This window comes from Caretta caretta, chromosome 3 (genome assembly GCF_965140235.1).
Source record: "Caretta caretta isolate rCarCar2 chromosome 3, rCarCar1.hap1, whole genome shotgun sequence".
Lineage (NCBI taxonomy): Eukaryota > Metazoa > Chordata > Testudines > Cheloniidae > Caretta > Caretta caretta.
Genome location: NC_134208.1, coordinates 181,991,719 through 182,008,683, shown reverse-complemented (window position 1 = coordinate 182,008,683; position 16,965 = coordinate 181,991,719). Strand labels below are relative to the sequence as shown.

At 37.3% G+C, this 16,965-nt stretch overlaps 1 protein-coding gene across 32 annotated transcripts in view; it reads right to left on the bottom strand.

Annotated features, from left to right (window-relative positions):
* Nucleotides 1-16,965, bottom strand: part of NRXN1 (neurexin 1) — a 1,247,341-nt gene that overhangs the window by 1,132,859 nt on the left and 97,517 nt on the right. For 17 of the 32 annotated variants that reach the window (XM_075127156.1, XM_075127160.1, XM_075127172.1 and 14 more), the window contains exons 3-5: nt 9,964-9,981; nt 4,868-4,897; nt 4,074-4,085 (exon numbers count right to left, since the gene is read on the bottom strand). The exons of 5 other annotated variants lie outside the window; for them this stretch is intronic. In XM_075127156.1, coding sequence (XP_074983257.1) covers nt 4,074-4,085; nt 4,868-4,897; nt 9,964-9,981 — 60 coding nt within the window. The remainder of the gene's footprint in view (nt 1-4,073; nt 4,086-4,867; nt 4,898-9,963; nt 9,982-16,965) is intronic. 10 more of the 32 variants (XM_048842889.2, XM_048842898.2, XM_048842900.2 and 7 more) reach the window with 5 other exon arrangements.

Below are 16,965 nucleotides of genomic sequence, written 5' to 3'. Positions count from 1 at the left end.
ATTTCAGAAAAAAATGATAAAATACGCAATATAGACAAGTGGGCTCCAACCTTTTTAATTCCAAGAACACTTTTTGAATTTAAGGGCATCCCAGGATCTATCCCGCCCCTTTCCCGATGCCGCACACCTTCCCCAAAGCCCCGCCCCACTCACTCCATCCCTCCCTCTCTCCGTCGCTCACTCTCCTGCACCCTCATTCACTGGGGTAGGGGTTTGGGAAGAGGTGCTGACTTTGGATTGGGGCTGAGGGGTTTGCAGTGTGGGAGGGGGCTCTAGGATGAGCCGGGGCAGGGGTTGGGGTGCAGGAGGGGGTAAAGGGTGCAAGCTCTGGGAGGGAGTTTGGGTGCAGGAGGGGGCTCTGGGCTGGGGCAGAGTGTTGGGGTGCAGGAGGGGGTACAGGGTGCTGGCTCTGGGAGGGGGCTCAGGGCTGGGTGTTGGGGTGCGGCCTCCCACTGGGCAACACTTACCTCTGGCAGCTCCCGGTCAGTATGCAGCATGGCTGCTCCTCCCTGCCGACCCTGGACCCACGCCACTCCCAGAAGAGACTAACGCACCCCTGTGGCCCCTGGGGGTGGGGTGGGGGGCACATGGCTCTGTGCACTGCCCCTCTCTGCAAGCACCGTGCCCACAGCTCCCATTGGCCACAGCTTCCCATTGCCAGCCAATGGGAGCTCCAGGGGCAGTGCTTGCAGGCAGGAGCAGTGAAAGGAGGGAGACCCCTGCCCGCCTCCCCACCCCTGGGGCCATGCTGACTGTTTCCGGCAGCAGCGTGGGGTTTGGGCAGGCATGGAGACTGCCTTACTGGCAGCCAAGCTGCACCACCAGAGATCGCAATCGACTGGGAGTTATCGATTGACCAGGTGGTGACCACTGATCTAGACTATATTAGGATTTATCACCAAAAACTGGAAATATTTTATATTTCAAACCTAGTTGACATCTTATCTTATTTATATTAGTGTAAACCATATAATAATTCAGTTAGATACATTTTAAATGTACAAACACTTGTATACACTTTGGTTAGCCACAATGTATGAAATCCTAAAAAGAGCTGAGTGAACATCTGCAATGCTCATTAAAGTAAATAAGCCAACACCAACTCTCTTCAATACCAGTTGCAAGTTCTCAGCTCCTGCTAGGTTTTGACACAGCATTTACACACACACACACACACACAGAAAAAAGTAAGAAAGAAAAAAAAGGAGGTTTATATTTCCTCAAAGTTTCTAGATTAAATGGCCCTTGATCTGTATGCAGTTCCTGGTGGTGTCAACCAGCTGTGTAAATGGATCAAGATATGTGGCCTTGAGTACTGACATTTATCTAAATGCAATGACCTGCATCAAAGTTCTCCTTCTTTCTCTGAAGGGCAGTGACTGCTTTGAGAATATTTATAATTTTGCAAAGAATACTGGTGGAGACTTTCAAAGCTGAGTAGGAGACTTACTCACACTTTTCCAATTAAATTTCAATGGGAGGTCTGTCACTAAATAACCTAGTCTGCTTTAAAAATCTTAACCACTGTGTTTTAATTGTTTAAAATCCATTTCAGGTCTGATCTTGCAGTCCCCTCTTGGGAGTTATGCTTATATAGGAGAGCAAAATTTGGGCCATCATCTCAGACATTACTTGGTCAGTGGAAACACTTGGAAATATTTATTTCTTCTTTTAAGGTGTTAATTTCAAACTATTTTGATTTTTGTTTGCCCAGTCCCATACGATAAAACTAACTGAGTGTGTACAAGAAACACAAGTTAAGGTCCTAAAATGGTGGCTAAGTAGGCCTGAGCTTCCTCAATCAGGTACTTTTGAGTGAATATCTTTGCATAGTTTGTAAAAGATATATTTTGGCTTGCATTTCCAATTGACCTTTAAAGCAGAATATTTAATTAAAATATGAGAGGGCTGGGTCTTGATGTTAGCACAAAGAAGTCTGCAATCATTGCCAGCAGCTATCACTAAAGTCAATACAAATTATAATGGGAGAGTTAAATAGGGCCAAAGGAATTTCCCAATGAAAAGCTCCATCAGATTATTAGGATGAAGTTTGTTATATTGTAAAGTGTTTTGTCATAGCAGTTTTAAACATTTGATGTTTCAAGGCCCAAACTTCAACTTGTGTAAATTAGTGTAGCTTCAACAAAAGTCAATTGAACTATGCCAATTTACCTCATCTGGCCCAATGTATACAGCTACTTACTCACTACTGTATCTCATGAATGTTTAAACATGCCTATTTCCCTTTTCTTGCATTTTTACATACTATACTATATTTGGAGAACAAATGTTGGTGAAACTATCAAAACACAGATCAGTATCAATATTCCCACATAAACAGAAAAAATATAATAAAAGACCAAAATGTCAAAAGAATAGCACAGTCAAGCAAATAATTACTAGGTTTGATGGTTCTGATATTTTAGTTGTATCATAGTGCACACCATTAGATATTAAATCTAGCTATTCTCCATGCAACTTTTAACTTTATATTTTTTGTAAATATAATTTTAAAAAAATAATAGATAATTTGCCTAAATAGGTACAATAACATAATTTTTTTTCAGAAATCATCCATTATGATTTGCTAAATGTTCTACTGTCTGTATTAGCATGTCAGTTATGATTTAAATGCATAATATATACATAAATAGATATATATCACAACATTATGCTGTTTGTTGCATGATGCATGCTGTGTGCAGGATAGTCTATGGAATGATTTTCGTAAAAATATGTTTCAAAGACCACATAAAACGCTCCAGTATTGTAAAACATGTATTGTGATATAGATGATGCCCAAGACAGCTACCATTTGCTGATCAAGGAAGCTAGAGTTACAAGGTAATTAGTACAAACTATAATGCAAAGTATTAAGAACAGTTTCTTCTTCCATTGGTTTGAAACATTTCCTAAAACAAGATTCAAAGCTCCAGAACTCATATAACCCTTTAAATATTGTGCCCTGGGTATAATCAGATGCACACTCTTTTAAAGCGGGCTGATGTGAAGAACTATAATGCACACCATAGAACTATTGGTGCTAGAATTACAGTTTTGTGTTAGACGTACACTCTTTGTTCCAAGGCACGCAAAGTGCGAACACATTCAACATGCTTCTGTGTTGTCTAGTTTGTACTGTAAAATACAACCAGAAAGCCAAAGCATAGGACACATACCAGGAACAGGCACTTCCTGACACATGCTCACCAAAAAGAGTAAAACTATATTATAATGATCAATACGAAAAAATTTAGGGGCATTTAGTATGTGCAGGCTAATTTCTCAACTGAAATAAAAAAATACATACTCGATGGTCTGAACTAGTACACCGGGAGCAGAAGTTGGTATTTCTTCAGAACATTAAAATTCTTGATATTATTGCATATGTTCTACATCAGACTTACCAAGTGACGCAATGAAGTACAGTATACCTGGCTTGATCTGTTCTCATACCAAGAAAAAGAAGGGGGAAGAAAATCCAAGAATAAAACCGTACTTTGCTTTGTTGTCTGTTCCTCCTCATCTCTCCATGTCCCATTCTCACTTCAGGCATGTCAAAGCTAATATTTATAAGAAAAATCTTACAGATAAACAGGTGACCAGCTCATAGCGGGGACTTCTTGAAGTCAGTGCTATTCATGCTTAGACTTACATCAAGGTATGGATTGTCCCTGGACAGATTTCCTCCTTTCTGTCAGTGTCTGGCGACATTGTGCTTATGTCTGTCTAATAGTGTAGACTACTATTCACTGAGAACAGGAGCATTCATACCTCAAAAGGGGACTGTTAATTCATCCTGAACATATACTATAATTTTAGGTTAATTTAGTATGGCTATGTACAATTGCTTTAAATCTCTCATAAAAAAGGTAAATAAAAGGCACACTTCAAAAAGCAGGTCAAACTTTTAAAAAACCCTATTTTTCCTTACCTTGATGTTCAGGACATAATTTTGTAAAAACATACCTACCTTAGATTATCAGTGCAAAAACCTCTAAATACATTTCCAAAACTCAGACATAATTTAAAGTATACAGATGGAATTTAAAAGAAGGAAAATCATGTAATACCTTTACTTTTACCTATGGATTTGATGAAATGGTTCCATGAAGAAAGCATTTCCAGACAAAGAGAGAATAAAGAAGAGGAGAGAAACAACAGTAAGAGTCATGAGTATATGTAAATGCAATAGTATCTGAACATGAAAAGAGAAAGCTTAAAGTAAGTGTTTAGAGACAAATGGAGATGCAATCAGTGTCATACTGGGAATTTAGTTTATTTGTTCCAATCATGTACATGCAGAGGAACACAAAAGTAACTCATGCTTTGTTAAAAAAGAGTGACACAGAAGTAACAAACAATGGCTAAAGAGGAGAAAAACATTGATTTCATTATGTTGCAAAACTGTATTCTCAGCATTCCAGAAGCAGGTGCTTTCTGCAAGTTTCCAATCAGCCATGCATTAATGTAAATGGACTCTTCACTGGGTACAATATGACAAACTGAATATCTTTTTTCAGAAGCTATCTGGTGAGTGCTCTTGTGCTTCTTTTGTCTTTAACAGAATCACCCATAATTATATTTTCTGATAAATGCATGGAATTTTCTCAATACCTTCTTATCTCTCACTTTTGTCAGTTATTATATTGTGAGATTGGGGGAGCGGGCACAGAAGGAACAAAGCTTAAGGAGCAAACAAATATATATATAATGAAAGAAGAAAGTTGTGACTAAAATTATGTGTTTATTTGCAGCCAAAGACAGCTTTCAAGCGTTTGCCCATCATTTGCAGTGATGGATTCAAAGCAGCTACAGAACAAGAAGAAACAATGAAAGCAGAGTGGAAAAGGAACAGAGCCCATACCTTGGTCGCCCATCATCAGGTGCGCCAGACCTTGAAGGGAAACAAGAGCACAGTCAGCAATGAACAAGGGTGCATGGGAAGGTGGTATTGCCACAGTGACAAAAATATTTTGTGACAGGCGTCTGTTTCCTATAGGATGTCTGTATCACAGAGGAAAATCAAAGAGCATTTTTCAACCACTGGTTGGAATGCTTTGGGGGCAAAGAGTAATAGAACTGCAATTCAAACATTGGGTAATGCTGCATTGTATATTTCTTCTATGTAATAGTTAGAATGAGAAAAAATAATAAGAAAATGATTTCAACCAGTTCTTTAAATATTTCGTATGTCTTTGATCAGATTGCTTCTAATGCTTTCACCAGGAGGACTTTCTGTCCTCTAGCTGTTAAATTACATTAAAAACATGGAGAAGTGTAAACCTGAAAAATGGGCTGGGTCTGATCTTTTTCCCCTCATCAAAAATGAGCATTTTAGATAATTAAATAAAATAACTTCTTTGTGACACTGAGATGACAATGCAAGGAATGTCTCCTTATTTGTGTGAAACACAATGGCAGAATAAGTTTGTTCCAGAGGCAGCAAATTAAATATTAAATATGCAATAGAAGGTTTAAAAAACAAAATCAAAGTGATAGCATTTGAGACTTGAGATCTTTAAAATTTGTGCAAAATAAGTTGTGCTTCAACTACATATCCGAGATCACACTCAGTCAGACTTGTACAGGTCAAGCTGCATTTCCAATCAGGCGACCTGTAACTTTAATCATTCAGTCAGGGTCTGATTTCTTGAGCCTCCAAGCCAATAATATTCAATTCTTTAGCCAAATAACAAAAAGGTGCATGCAGCCTCACGAAGGACATTTTGATACAGAAGAAAAGAGCTAGTAATATAGAGACAGTATATAATATTCATTTTTTTCTGAAATTTAAAGAATTTCAAATTTTACATCTAATTTTTAAAACTGATTTATTCTTCATAACATTGGCTTTACTGAGACTCATTTTTAAACGTATTAATTATTCACATAGAGTAGCTCCAATTTTAATAATGTAATCTTCTTCTCCAACAACTCTAGAAAATATAGTATATTATTTTTCTTTTTGCAATTATAAAGCTTGATTCACACAAAGAAGGTGTGCAATAGAATATGCTGGTTTTTACTGGAAAACAGACTTCCTAGAGAGTTTCTGCTACTTCTAATTCACAAAGAAAATTAGATGCACAAGTGAGTTGTATTATAGGAGTTGGGGAAGTTCAAAGAAGATACTTCTGACTACAATAAATCCATATTACTATTTGAAGAATTGAAGGTATGTCAGCTTAAATCACAAGCAGTGTTCCCATTAAATGAACAATGGTTTCCAAATTGAAAGTCTTCCTGAAATACCAGTTTTAATATATGAGCCTTCTCACAGTGAAATCTGTTAAAGCAAAACTCTGTTTAGTGGGCTCTAATACCTGAATTGACCCTCTCTTTACAATTGACCCTCTCTTATACTCTGTTCTCATTTACACTAGGCTAAACTAAAATCAACAGAGTGATTATGGATTCACATCAGTGTAAATGAATGCTGAATATGACCCATAAGTGTTGCTTACACAACTGTGACACAGTTGATGTTAGCAATGGTAGTAGGTAAATAAGGCATACATGTTTCTACCTCCATGTTGTGCCCTGTCTGTTCCAGTCATATTGCAACTGTGTGAGACTTGCCAAAAAATTCTGGTGTAGATACATCTATGGTGAAGCTTTACTTCACTCAGTGAAGTTTCACTGTTCGAATCCCCTTGGAATGTGGCACTATATGACTACCACTTCCCGACCACCTCAGATCTAGGTTTACATGCTCATCTTTTCTACTGTACTGCCAAGAATAATCAGAAATCCCTTACTCTTGATCCTGCAACAACTGCATTCAACATGGAGGGAAGAGGACATTGTTGCTATACTATACCTTCTTGTGGGGAAAACAACAGGGAGATTCTTTTACAAGCTTGACCTTCTATCAGAACAAAATATTATGGCAAAACTTTAATTGATCTAAATAGGCCAAGATTTTGTCATATTACAACTAGTGACAAAAAACAAACAAACAAATCCCACACAACAGCTTTACCGCTGTCCTCAGAATCAATATACTTACTAATATGATGCAAAAGAGGTTGTCTCATTGTCAGTGACAAATAAAATATTCTCATGTAATTTAAATAAATATAAATTACAGAAAGGCCCATTGAAAGCATCCTAGAATTTTCCTGAATTTTAACAGGTCACTTACAGAGCTGTTTAAATTAAAAAAAGAAGTAGACGTCAAAATGAATATTCCCTGCTCAAATAGTACCGCCATTAACAAATTGGAAAAATGCAGTCCTATTTGTGGCCTCTTTATTGTAAAACTGATTGTAAATAAATACAATAAAACTGATTGTATTTTGTTAAATTTGCATTTTATTGTATTTGTGAATATTGTATCAAGCAGTAAAATTACTTATACTTACTTGCTAACTGGGGATAATGATACTTACCTCAATATGTAAAGCTCTTTGAGATCTCTGAATGAAAAGGGCTATAGAAGAGCTAAGTATTGTTATTATATTGCTTGTACAATCTGCAGAGTAGTTAATTCAATACAGGTGAATCTAATGATTACAACAATCACTGTTAGGTTTTCAAAAGTGTAGTCAATACAAAATAGAGAACATTTTAATGGAGTCCAATAAAACACGGTAATCAAACAGGTCATCACCTATAGGCATACCTTCAGAATAATTACTTGTGCACCACAAGTTTACAAGCAAAATTGTCAAAGCCTTTTCTTTGTGAATTAGGAATAAAATGTCCACCAGGAATGCATTTTATGTGGTTGCTTCTCTCTTCATTTTGAGCTGGGCACCAGAAAAACTCATTTAAAGTATGCAGAATGGGTCAGGGGAAGTGGATATGAAAGAAAGGACATTTTCATAATTTAGTGAGTAAGTTACATGCAGAGCACAAACCACAGGGAATTCAGAGCACAACAAATCTTCAGTGAACATACTTAGCCTCTGTACAACTTTAGTAATATTAATAAAAAGAAAAGGAGGACTTGTGGCACCTTAGAGACTAACAAATTTATTTGAGCATAAGCTTTCGTGAGCTACAGTTCACTTCATGCCGATGAAGTGAGCTGTAGCTCACGAAAGCTTATGCTCAAATAAATCTGTTAGTCTCTAAGGTGCCACAAGTCCTCCTTTTCTTTTGGTGAATACAGACTAACACGGCTGCTACTCTGAAACCAGTAATATTAATGGAATTTCTTCAGTTTATAGCATGGATAAATTTGTCTCTTAACTTATTAAAACTAAATATATGTCTGTCTACTTATATACACCTAATAATTTTGTAAGGCACTCAGATACCACAGCAATAGGCATAATATAAAAATGTAAACAGAACTAAGTCTACATGTGTAGTCCCCTTTTCCTTAACCAGAAGTCTGTAGACACATCCAAGGCTATGTTGGAGTAAAGTTATGGTTGCAACTTTGATCAAATAATCTAAGAAAAGTCTGGATTAAGTCTGTTATTCTGACTTTAATCTGAATAGATAAACTGTACTTCTTTGTCACCAAGACATAATAATTCTGATCTACATCTGGAACTCACATTGACTTCAATGACTTTCATTCATGGATCAGCTATAGAACTGGATCCCTATTTTTCTACTTCCAAGCTTTTCTCAGTCTGGGTGCCAGTACCAATGTTACTTTAATGAATTTTAATGAATTTTAATAAATTGTCACAATCTCAGTAGATACTTTCTTTGATTCAAGCCCTGATCCAATATTTTCTTGAATTGTTAGGTTTCTTGCACTGGCATCATATGTTTACACAAAAATGCCCAAAGCATCCAGACCTGATGAATCTCTGAATACCTTGCCATATATTTGATGTAGAGCATGGACAGATACAGAGGGCCACAGTACATTGGATTCTGTATGGATCAGAGCACTACAATGGCTCACTGCATACATGTACTGCAGGGACATTATGCCACAGATCCACACATGACCAGCCACTTTGCATACCAAGAATCCTTAAGAAATTGCTGATTTTAAAAGCAGTTTGAAAAGTGTATTAAAAGAAAATAAATGTCTGTCATGTTGGTTCTCGAATTTAAAAATGGACCAACTATTTTTAAAATAAATAACCTTGGACATGAACCTTGTATGCAAAGATTAAGCCCAGAGAGAATTTTTTACAGGTATGGTTTGTAAAAAGCACCTGAAAATATTGGTTTATAATGCAGATGACAAAAATGACTGCCAACAAAACTGAGGTATCAAACAATGTATTAACATACTGTACCTTTAAATACTATGATACACACTGTACACATTTCTACCAGCTAACCAATTTACTTACCAATATTCTGGCTAGATGGCCTTTGTGCTTTAGTTTCCATTGCCCTGTGTCTTACTTTCTTTAAGGGAACTTTATTAAATACCAACATTATTATTAAAAACACACACCTCTTATTTTCCCAGTGTGAAAAGGCAGAGCTGTTTATGTTGGAAACTTTGACAAATCAAGCTTTTCTAAAGCATTGTACTGAAAAGGATAATACAGTAACTGATATTTGTAATATAAAAAAGAAAAGAGCTTTCTCTGTTCCTAAGTAATTAAAATATATCTTTAACATGCATTAAATTATTTATGATGAGGAGGAATTATGTTCCACATTGATCAGACAAACATTATCTTGTATCATTTTTCATACAGAACACTCAAGATTTCTGTAAACCTGATGGGTGAATTTGGTGAGCAATTCACACTTTGGATCTCAGTCACATAGGTATAAATCCTGAGTAACTCCATTGTTTAGTGGAGTTATTCTGGATTTACACAGTATAATAAATCAGGAATTTGGATTTGTTTTATGTTCTATATGGAAAAAAATCACACTGAATCAGTCAACCTGAAAATCTGCATGAGGAAAAAAATGCAACTTACCGTGTTTAATAATATGCATACCATTATAATACTAAGCACAAGGGAAAAACACTAAGCACAAGGAAAAATAAGAGCTTAGGAAAATAAGGTAGAAAGCACCCACCTTCCACATAGTTGTCTTCTGAAAGCACATAACAGGGAAGGAGAGAAAAGGAAAACATTCATTAAGCAGCATGCAGACTGGAACTTGCCATTGCATGTCTTCATCATGCAAGGCATCAACACAACATGCAAGTGCTCCATAGCTACCATCCGAAGGGGAAAACATAAGCACCAGGGAAGCAGTGTTTCTTCTATTCAACACAATTTACATGATATAAAACAAAATAATTCCATTTCCTCAGTGAAGAAACTGTAAAGAGTCTTTTGCAGCTCTTTGTGAAGCAAGTTCTACTTACTTAATCAGAAAGTCTTCTCATAGGTCTTTAGTTAGTAAATAATTAAAAACTTCTGTGATAGGAATTCTATCTATATTTTCCCCTGTTTTTACAATTTAAATTTTTCTTAATGGCTTATAAAGCAGAATATTTTAAAGAGATTTAACTAGCTATTTTTGGTTTTACAATATGCTGTGAAAAATTTAGAACAGCCAACACAGCCAAATCTCTCATTCTAGTCAAGGGGACAAATCTTGTAATCAAATATGGCAAAATTGCCAGTGAAGCTGGTGGAATGAGCAAGGACTGCAGGATCAGGTCCCATTATTTATTGACATCAGACAAGTCTTAAAATTAATCCTGATTTTTGGCCTGGCAGAATCAGTAAAAGGCACAATGCCCACAAATATATAGTGTGATTTTTAAAACATCAAATTACTTTTATACTGTATTTACAGAATCATGCCTTATAGGCAGATCCTGCAATGTGAGGAAGTTAACAGAATTTGTCCCTAATTAAGGCCTGCCACAGCTAACAACAGGACATTTTGTCTCAGGCCTGACAGTGATTGGGGGAGCAGGCAGCACTCAATAGAGAGCTTCCCCAAAACCTGTTTGGGGAGGTGGGGGCATGGATTGACTCCCAGCTGGTCAGTCGTAGGGGAGAGTTGGAACTAATGAACAGGTGCAGCATGCTGTACTGACTGGGAAGATCTACCTCCACCTCCCTCGAGCTCTTCCATCAAGGAGGAAGCTTAGGGGAGTGTTTCTCTGCTGTCCAATTTGATTCTGATGGGGAAGAGGATGGGAGAAGGTAAGGAGGTTCCAGAGGAGATAGGAGAAGACTGCTAAGGCAAGATGCACAGGGGAAAGAAGGGGCAACAAAGTTGATGAAAGGAAGTAAGAGCTGAGGAATAACAAAGAGACAACAAAGAGACAAAGCCTAAGGTGGGAGAAGAGAAAAAAGGAAATGTGGGATTATTACAGCTCTCCCTTTCTGTGACTTGTCCTGAGTTTCACAAACCCTTGCTACAGAATAAGGAATGAGTGGGGAATGCAGGATTTGACCCAGTTCCGTTATAAGTGGTTGTTTTCAGTGAGAGTCTTTTTGATGGAGCTAACTTTTAAGCATCTGTTAAGAGACACAACTGGCCCTGATTTTGATCTAGTGCAAATCAGGAACAATTCTACTAAATTAAACAAAATCAGGCTCAATACTGTGTTTTAATAGTTCAGCTCCTGATCTATCTCAGAATGCTTAAACTTTCATAATAACATTCTCTGTAAATTAATATGCCACAAAATATTACAAATCTTATATGAATTATATTATATACGAATAAATTATGTTATATTGTTTTATAACCTTCTTTATTCCAGCACATGAGATGAATATACTTAAAACTACATTGTATGGGTTGCCACTATTTGAGAATAACTATTTTGAACATCCAATATTTAGGGCTTTTAGTCCTGTCTGAATTCATAGTTGTAAAGCTCATTATTTTTAATGAAAGTTCTATGCCCATATAAGCAGAGAACATACTTGACAAACTGTTCATTTTAAATTACTGTAATCATCTTCTCCATACATACAGCATCAACTCAGACTTGTAGAAACTCTGTGCCTGTAACTTCAGTTTGCCATAAAATTGCAGTTGATGTATAGTATCCATTACATGCATTTAGGAAAATAAAAAAAATGAAAAAAAATGAGCATGAATAGGAGGATGCTAGTTGTAAATATATATAAAAAATAGCAAGATCCACAAATTATATGAGGACAATGAGAAAACGAAAAACTTATCATTCCATAAAATACAGATTTTTCCCTATCGTCTGTTGCAAATTCTAATGATATTTTGTTTGTTAAAATGACTTATTTTATAAAGAATTCTATTTAACAGTCTAATTCTTTTTAGTGCAAATATTGTTTCCTTCCTATTAAATACAATAAAAAAGCAAATTAAACAAAAATAAATGAGTAACTAAAATAGTATTATACCTTTAGTCTACTTCTTTGTAGTACAAATGTATAAAAGATACCAATATTGTGATGACTTGATATTCTGAGATTCTTTTTGGCCTGCTCTATTTAGCTCGAGATATATGTAGTTACAATAAATGAACTTGCAGGCCAGCTCTGACTTTATTAAAGTCAGATGGAATTCTGAAGCTGATATGCCTGAAAGCAGGCTCCATGTCTCTGAATATAGGACTTTGCTTTATACTAAGCTCCAGCTCATCAACTGGTATACACGAGACTAGTCTATTGAAGGCAATACAGCTACTGATTTATGCTAGTCAGGAATCTGGCCGTAAACATTTAATTGTGTGAGTAACCATTCAAAATAGTAGCCCATTAAACTGGCGTATCTTAGTTTGATTTTTTTAAATAAAATTTGCATTAAAAGTGTTGAATATTGTCCAGTAAACAAAACAGTATGGAATATATATCACCAAAAGACATATGCAATAGTAAGCTATTTCTCACACCACCAATAAATGAATCTGTCAGGGTAATTTCAACATATCAGTTTGGGAGCTTAAGTTAAAGATTTTTCATATCAACAGCTTGATAACAACAAAATGTGTGTGTATGTGGGTAGGGGGAGTCTTTAAATGGGTAAGACATTTGTCAAGGGTTTTCTATGTCAGATTAGCATTTTATTGATGTTATTGTTATATAGTAACAGATACTGGCATGGAGACCATTACACTTCTATCTTGTGGCATGTATGTAATACTAACTCTTTGTCTAATTTTCCTGATTCCCATCCTAGTTTGGTGTGTGTGTGTGTGTTTGTCTTTTAGAGTGAGACATTGCCTAGTATTGTAAGTATTGTAAGCACAATCTGGGGAATCAGAAAATCCTAAATTCTAATTCTGTTCCTTTCTCATTTTGACCTTAGGCCAAACACAACACAAGTCCAATCATAGAAGATGTAAAGTGTGTCCCGTGAAGTGCTGAGCACCCTAAACTTACAGTGAAGTCAATGAGATTTGAGAGCATTTAGTACCATACTAAAAGTGCTCAGCATCTTGCATAAAAGGACCTTAACCTCTCTGCCCATATTTCCCCTTCAGGAAAATGGAAATAAAAATTGCCTTATTTACGGAGATGTTGTGAGGATTAGTTAGTTCATGTCTATAAAGCATAAGTGTTAAATATTATTCTTGGCAATATTACACATAGAAGGAATGCTAATTTACACAATTTAATATAAATATATAGAATCATTCAAATCTCCACTGGAATTCGAGTTGTGTCATATTGATATACTCCTTTAGACACAATGAAAGTAAATCCACACCACTAAAGTAATTGGAAATATACTATCAGGGTTCCTTCCCCACTTTGAACTCTAGGGTACAGATGTGGGGACCCACATGAAAGACCCCCTAAGCTTATTTCTACCAACTTAGGTTAAAACTTCCCCAAGGCACAAAGTCTTTGCCCTTGGATTAGGTAAATTGTTGCCACCATGAAGTGTTTTTAGACAAAGAAAAGGGAAAGGACCACTTGGAGTCCTATTCCTCCCAGATATTCCCCCAAGCCCTACACCTTCTTTCCTGGGGAAGACCTGATAATAATATCCTCACCAATTGGTACAGGTGAACACAGACCCAAACCCTTGGATTTTAAGAATAATGAAAAAACACATTTTCTAGCTAGATTACTTACTAACTTTACAGGAGTTGAAGGGCTTGCATCATTGATCTGTTCCTGACAAAGGTATCAGACAGACAGACAAAAAACTTCCCCCCCCTCTCCAGATTTGAAAGTATTTTGTCCCCTCATTGGTCATTTTGGGTCAGGTACCAACGAGGTTACCTTAGCTTCTTAACCCTTTACAGGTGAAAGGATTTTTCCTCTGACCAGGAGGGATTTTATAGCACTCTATACAGAAAGGTGGTTACCCTTCCCTTTATATTTATGACATATACCCACTTACCTCAGGTCTGAATTTGAGCCATTAAGATTATTTACTTCACTTAAGCTTTTACATTTACCTTCACATGAATACAAAGTGGCCTAAATAGTGGCATTAAGCCACACTTCTGTAATACTGGTAGTGCAGACATGCAGCACCACAAACAGAGCTTCAGGGGGTACTGGGTTTCAGATAAGCATAATGGCCTCTCCTGGAAACTGCAGACTCCAGGCCATGCTATGATGGTCCAGTATACACTCCACTCCATATCTAGCAAGCTCTGGGCCATGGTCTCACCTCATCTCCATCCATTTTGTACAAACTAGCCTTGAGAGCTGGGCAAGGGGATGTGAAGACTAGCAGGTTGGGCAGGAAGGTCCAGACACTATCTTTATAGCAGACTAGACAAATATTACATTTTTTGTAGATTGAGGAGGGGGAATGGAGGAGAAAGGTAAAGACCCAGCAAAAACTCCAGCAAGGTGGATCCAAAGCTATTCTCCTCAAGAACTTTCCATTTGTGCAATGAGATGTAGTCCCCTGGAAAACAAAATCATGCTATATGAGCCAGGACTAACTCTCATCCTTATCAAGGTTGTTTCATCAATATCTATAAAGAGAATGGGTATAAATTCCACCTGATGTTTGGCACTTTCTCCTCTCACATCCTTGCTTCAATTTGTCATTTAGATTGGAGTATCTTCTGTCTGGACTTTCTTACTTTCATGGCACAATTATGTCTATGGCACAGAACCAGATACACAATTGGTGCCATATCTAGATATATTTTCAGGCCAGATTTTCCTCACATTTGCACTGGTGTAAACCAGAAGTAATGGTACTGAAGTCAGTGGAGCTACACCAGTGTAAATCTGGTGTAAAGGAGGAGAGTCAGGCCCATTACAGTCAAATGTTATGTCTCCCTCAGCCACAGTGATTCATCCCCCTCCCTGAGTCTGTCACATTCACCCACATTCACACTCATCCTGAGGGGACCCTGTGTCTCAAAGAGCAGCCCTTCTAGGCTGCAATGGAAACTTGAACCCTGAGGAGCCTCTCCTACTAGTTACTGGGGTGGGGGTGACTTTGCACATTCCCTATTGCCTGGTTGTACAGCATTGCCTCGTAGGCTTAACTGCAGCAATTGAATCCAATTTTCTCTACCACCACAGGATGGCTGCAGAGGCAGGAGGAGCTGAAAAGACCTGTGGTCTCAACAACAAAGAAAGAGAACAGACAAGCCTTGCAGGGAACCAGCCCATTAGCCTTGCTGTCTGGTAGACCAGTCTGAGCCAGATCATTGCCCCTTCTTTACTCAGCCACTCTCTTGAGTTCAAGGACTCTCTTTGGGCTTAGCCTCCACATGTAGGGTCCAATGGCAAGATAAATTCCTTGTGCCCTCTTTTTCCTTTGTGTACCTATTTGGGGTGGGCACTATCTGGGCCTGTATATGCCACATGTTATTTCATGGCACAAAAGCCCCAGAAATCCTGCTGTGGACAATCTTACTTTTAGTTTAAGATGTTGGAACACATTCTGCTCTCCATTATGCTGGTATAAACCCAGAAACAGTCCATTGACTTCACACACTTAGCCAGATCCTCAGTTGATGTAAATTGGCATAGCTCAGCTGAAGTCAATGGAGCTATACCAATATGCACCACTTGATAATCTGGGCTACTATCTTCTATGGGGTTATTTCAGGTTACACCAATTTAGCTATGAGCAGAATCTGGCCCATTGTGTATATAATTCACAACCATAGCCAGGCCATCTCTAATTATTTTACTCCTTTATTCTCTGTTTCACTGATAACAAATAGGAATTATTTATTACATGATTTGTTTATGATTTAAAAATAATTTAAAATCTGTTCATGCTTCATGGAAACACTGAGAAAGCATTTATCTTTCTTAGAAATTAATTCAATTATTGGTATTATGGCTATGTCAGATATTTCATTTTTTTCTTCTAAGATATTAACACTTCTGCCCATGCACAGTGCACAGGATTTGCCCGTTGTGCAGCTCCCTGCGTAATTTGTTCCCCACTCAGAAGTGTAATGTTGTTTCTGACATCACAATGGGCAGTATTGAAGAGGAATTCAAAACCACAGAAAAGATTTATAATGTTATGTAAGAGAATCAGCAGAAGGAGCAGAGGAGGGGCTCTTATAAAATAAACCTTACTTTGCTGTACATCTTGCAATAAAAATGAGAGAGGGAAATAGAAAATGTGATATATAGGAAGTGTTATTTCTAAGTAGAAGATTTTGTCAAAGGATGATGTATTCATGTTTCCTCTATATCTATATGCAGATATAATTGTACTATAGGACCATCCCTTTTCCTACCAACATTTCTTTCTATGGAACTGTATTAAAAACTGTGGACTAGCCCCTAAGCTGGTATGAATTAGCATAACTCAGTGGTTCTCAAACTTCATTGAACCACTACCCGCTTCTGACAACAAAGTCACTACATGACCCCGGGGGGAGAGGGGGCCACAGCCTGAGCCCCCTGCCCCAGGTGGGCATGAAGCTCAGGCTTCAGCTTCAGTAAGTCTAATGTTGGCCCTGGAGACCCCATTAAAAGGCATCATGACCCACTTTGGGGTCCCGACCCACAGTTTCAGAACCACTGGCATAGCTCCATTGATACCCATTTACAGCAGCTGAGAATCTGGCTTTCTAAATTTGATACTAAAACTATTCTATTTTAACAGTGACTTGTGAAAATAATGGGAAAGATATTTTAAAAATCTTAATACCAAATTAATCTAAAGCAATAAACT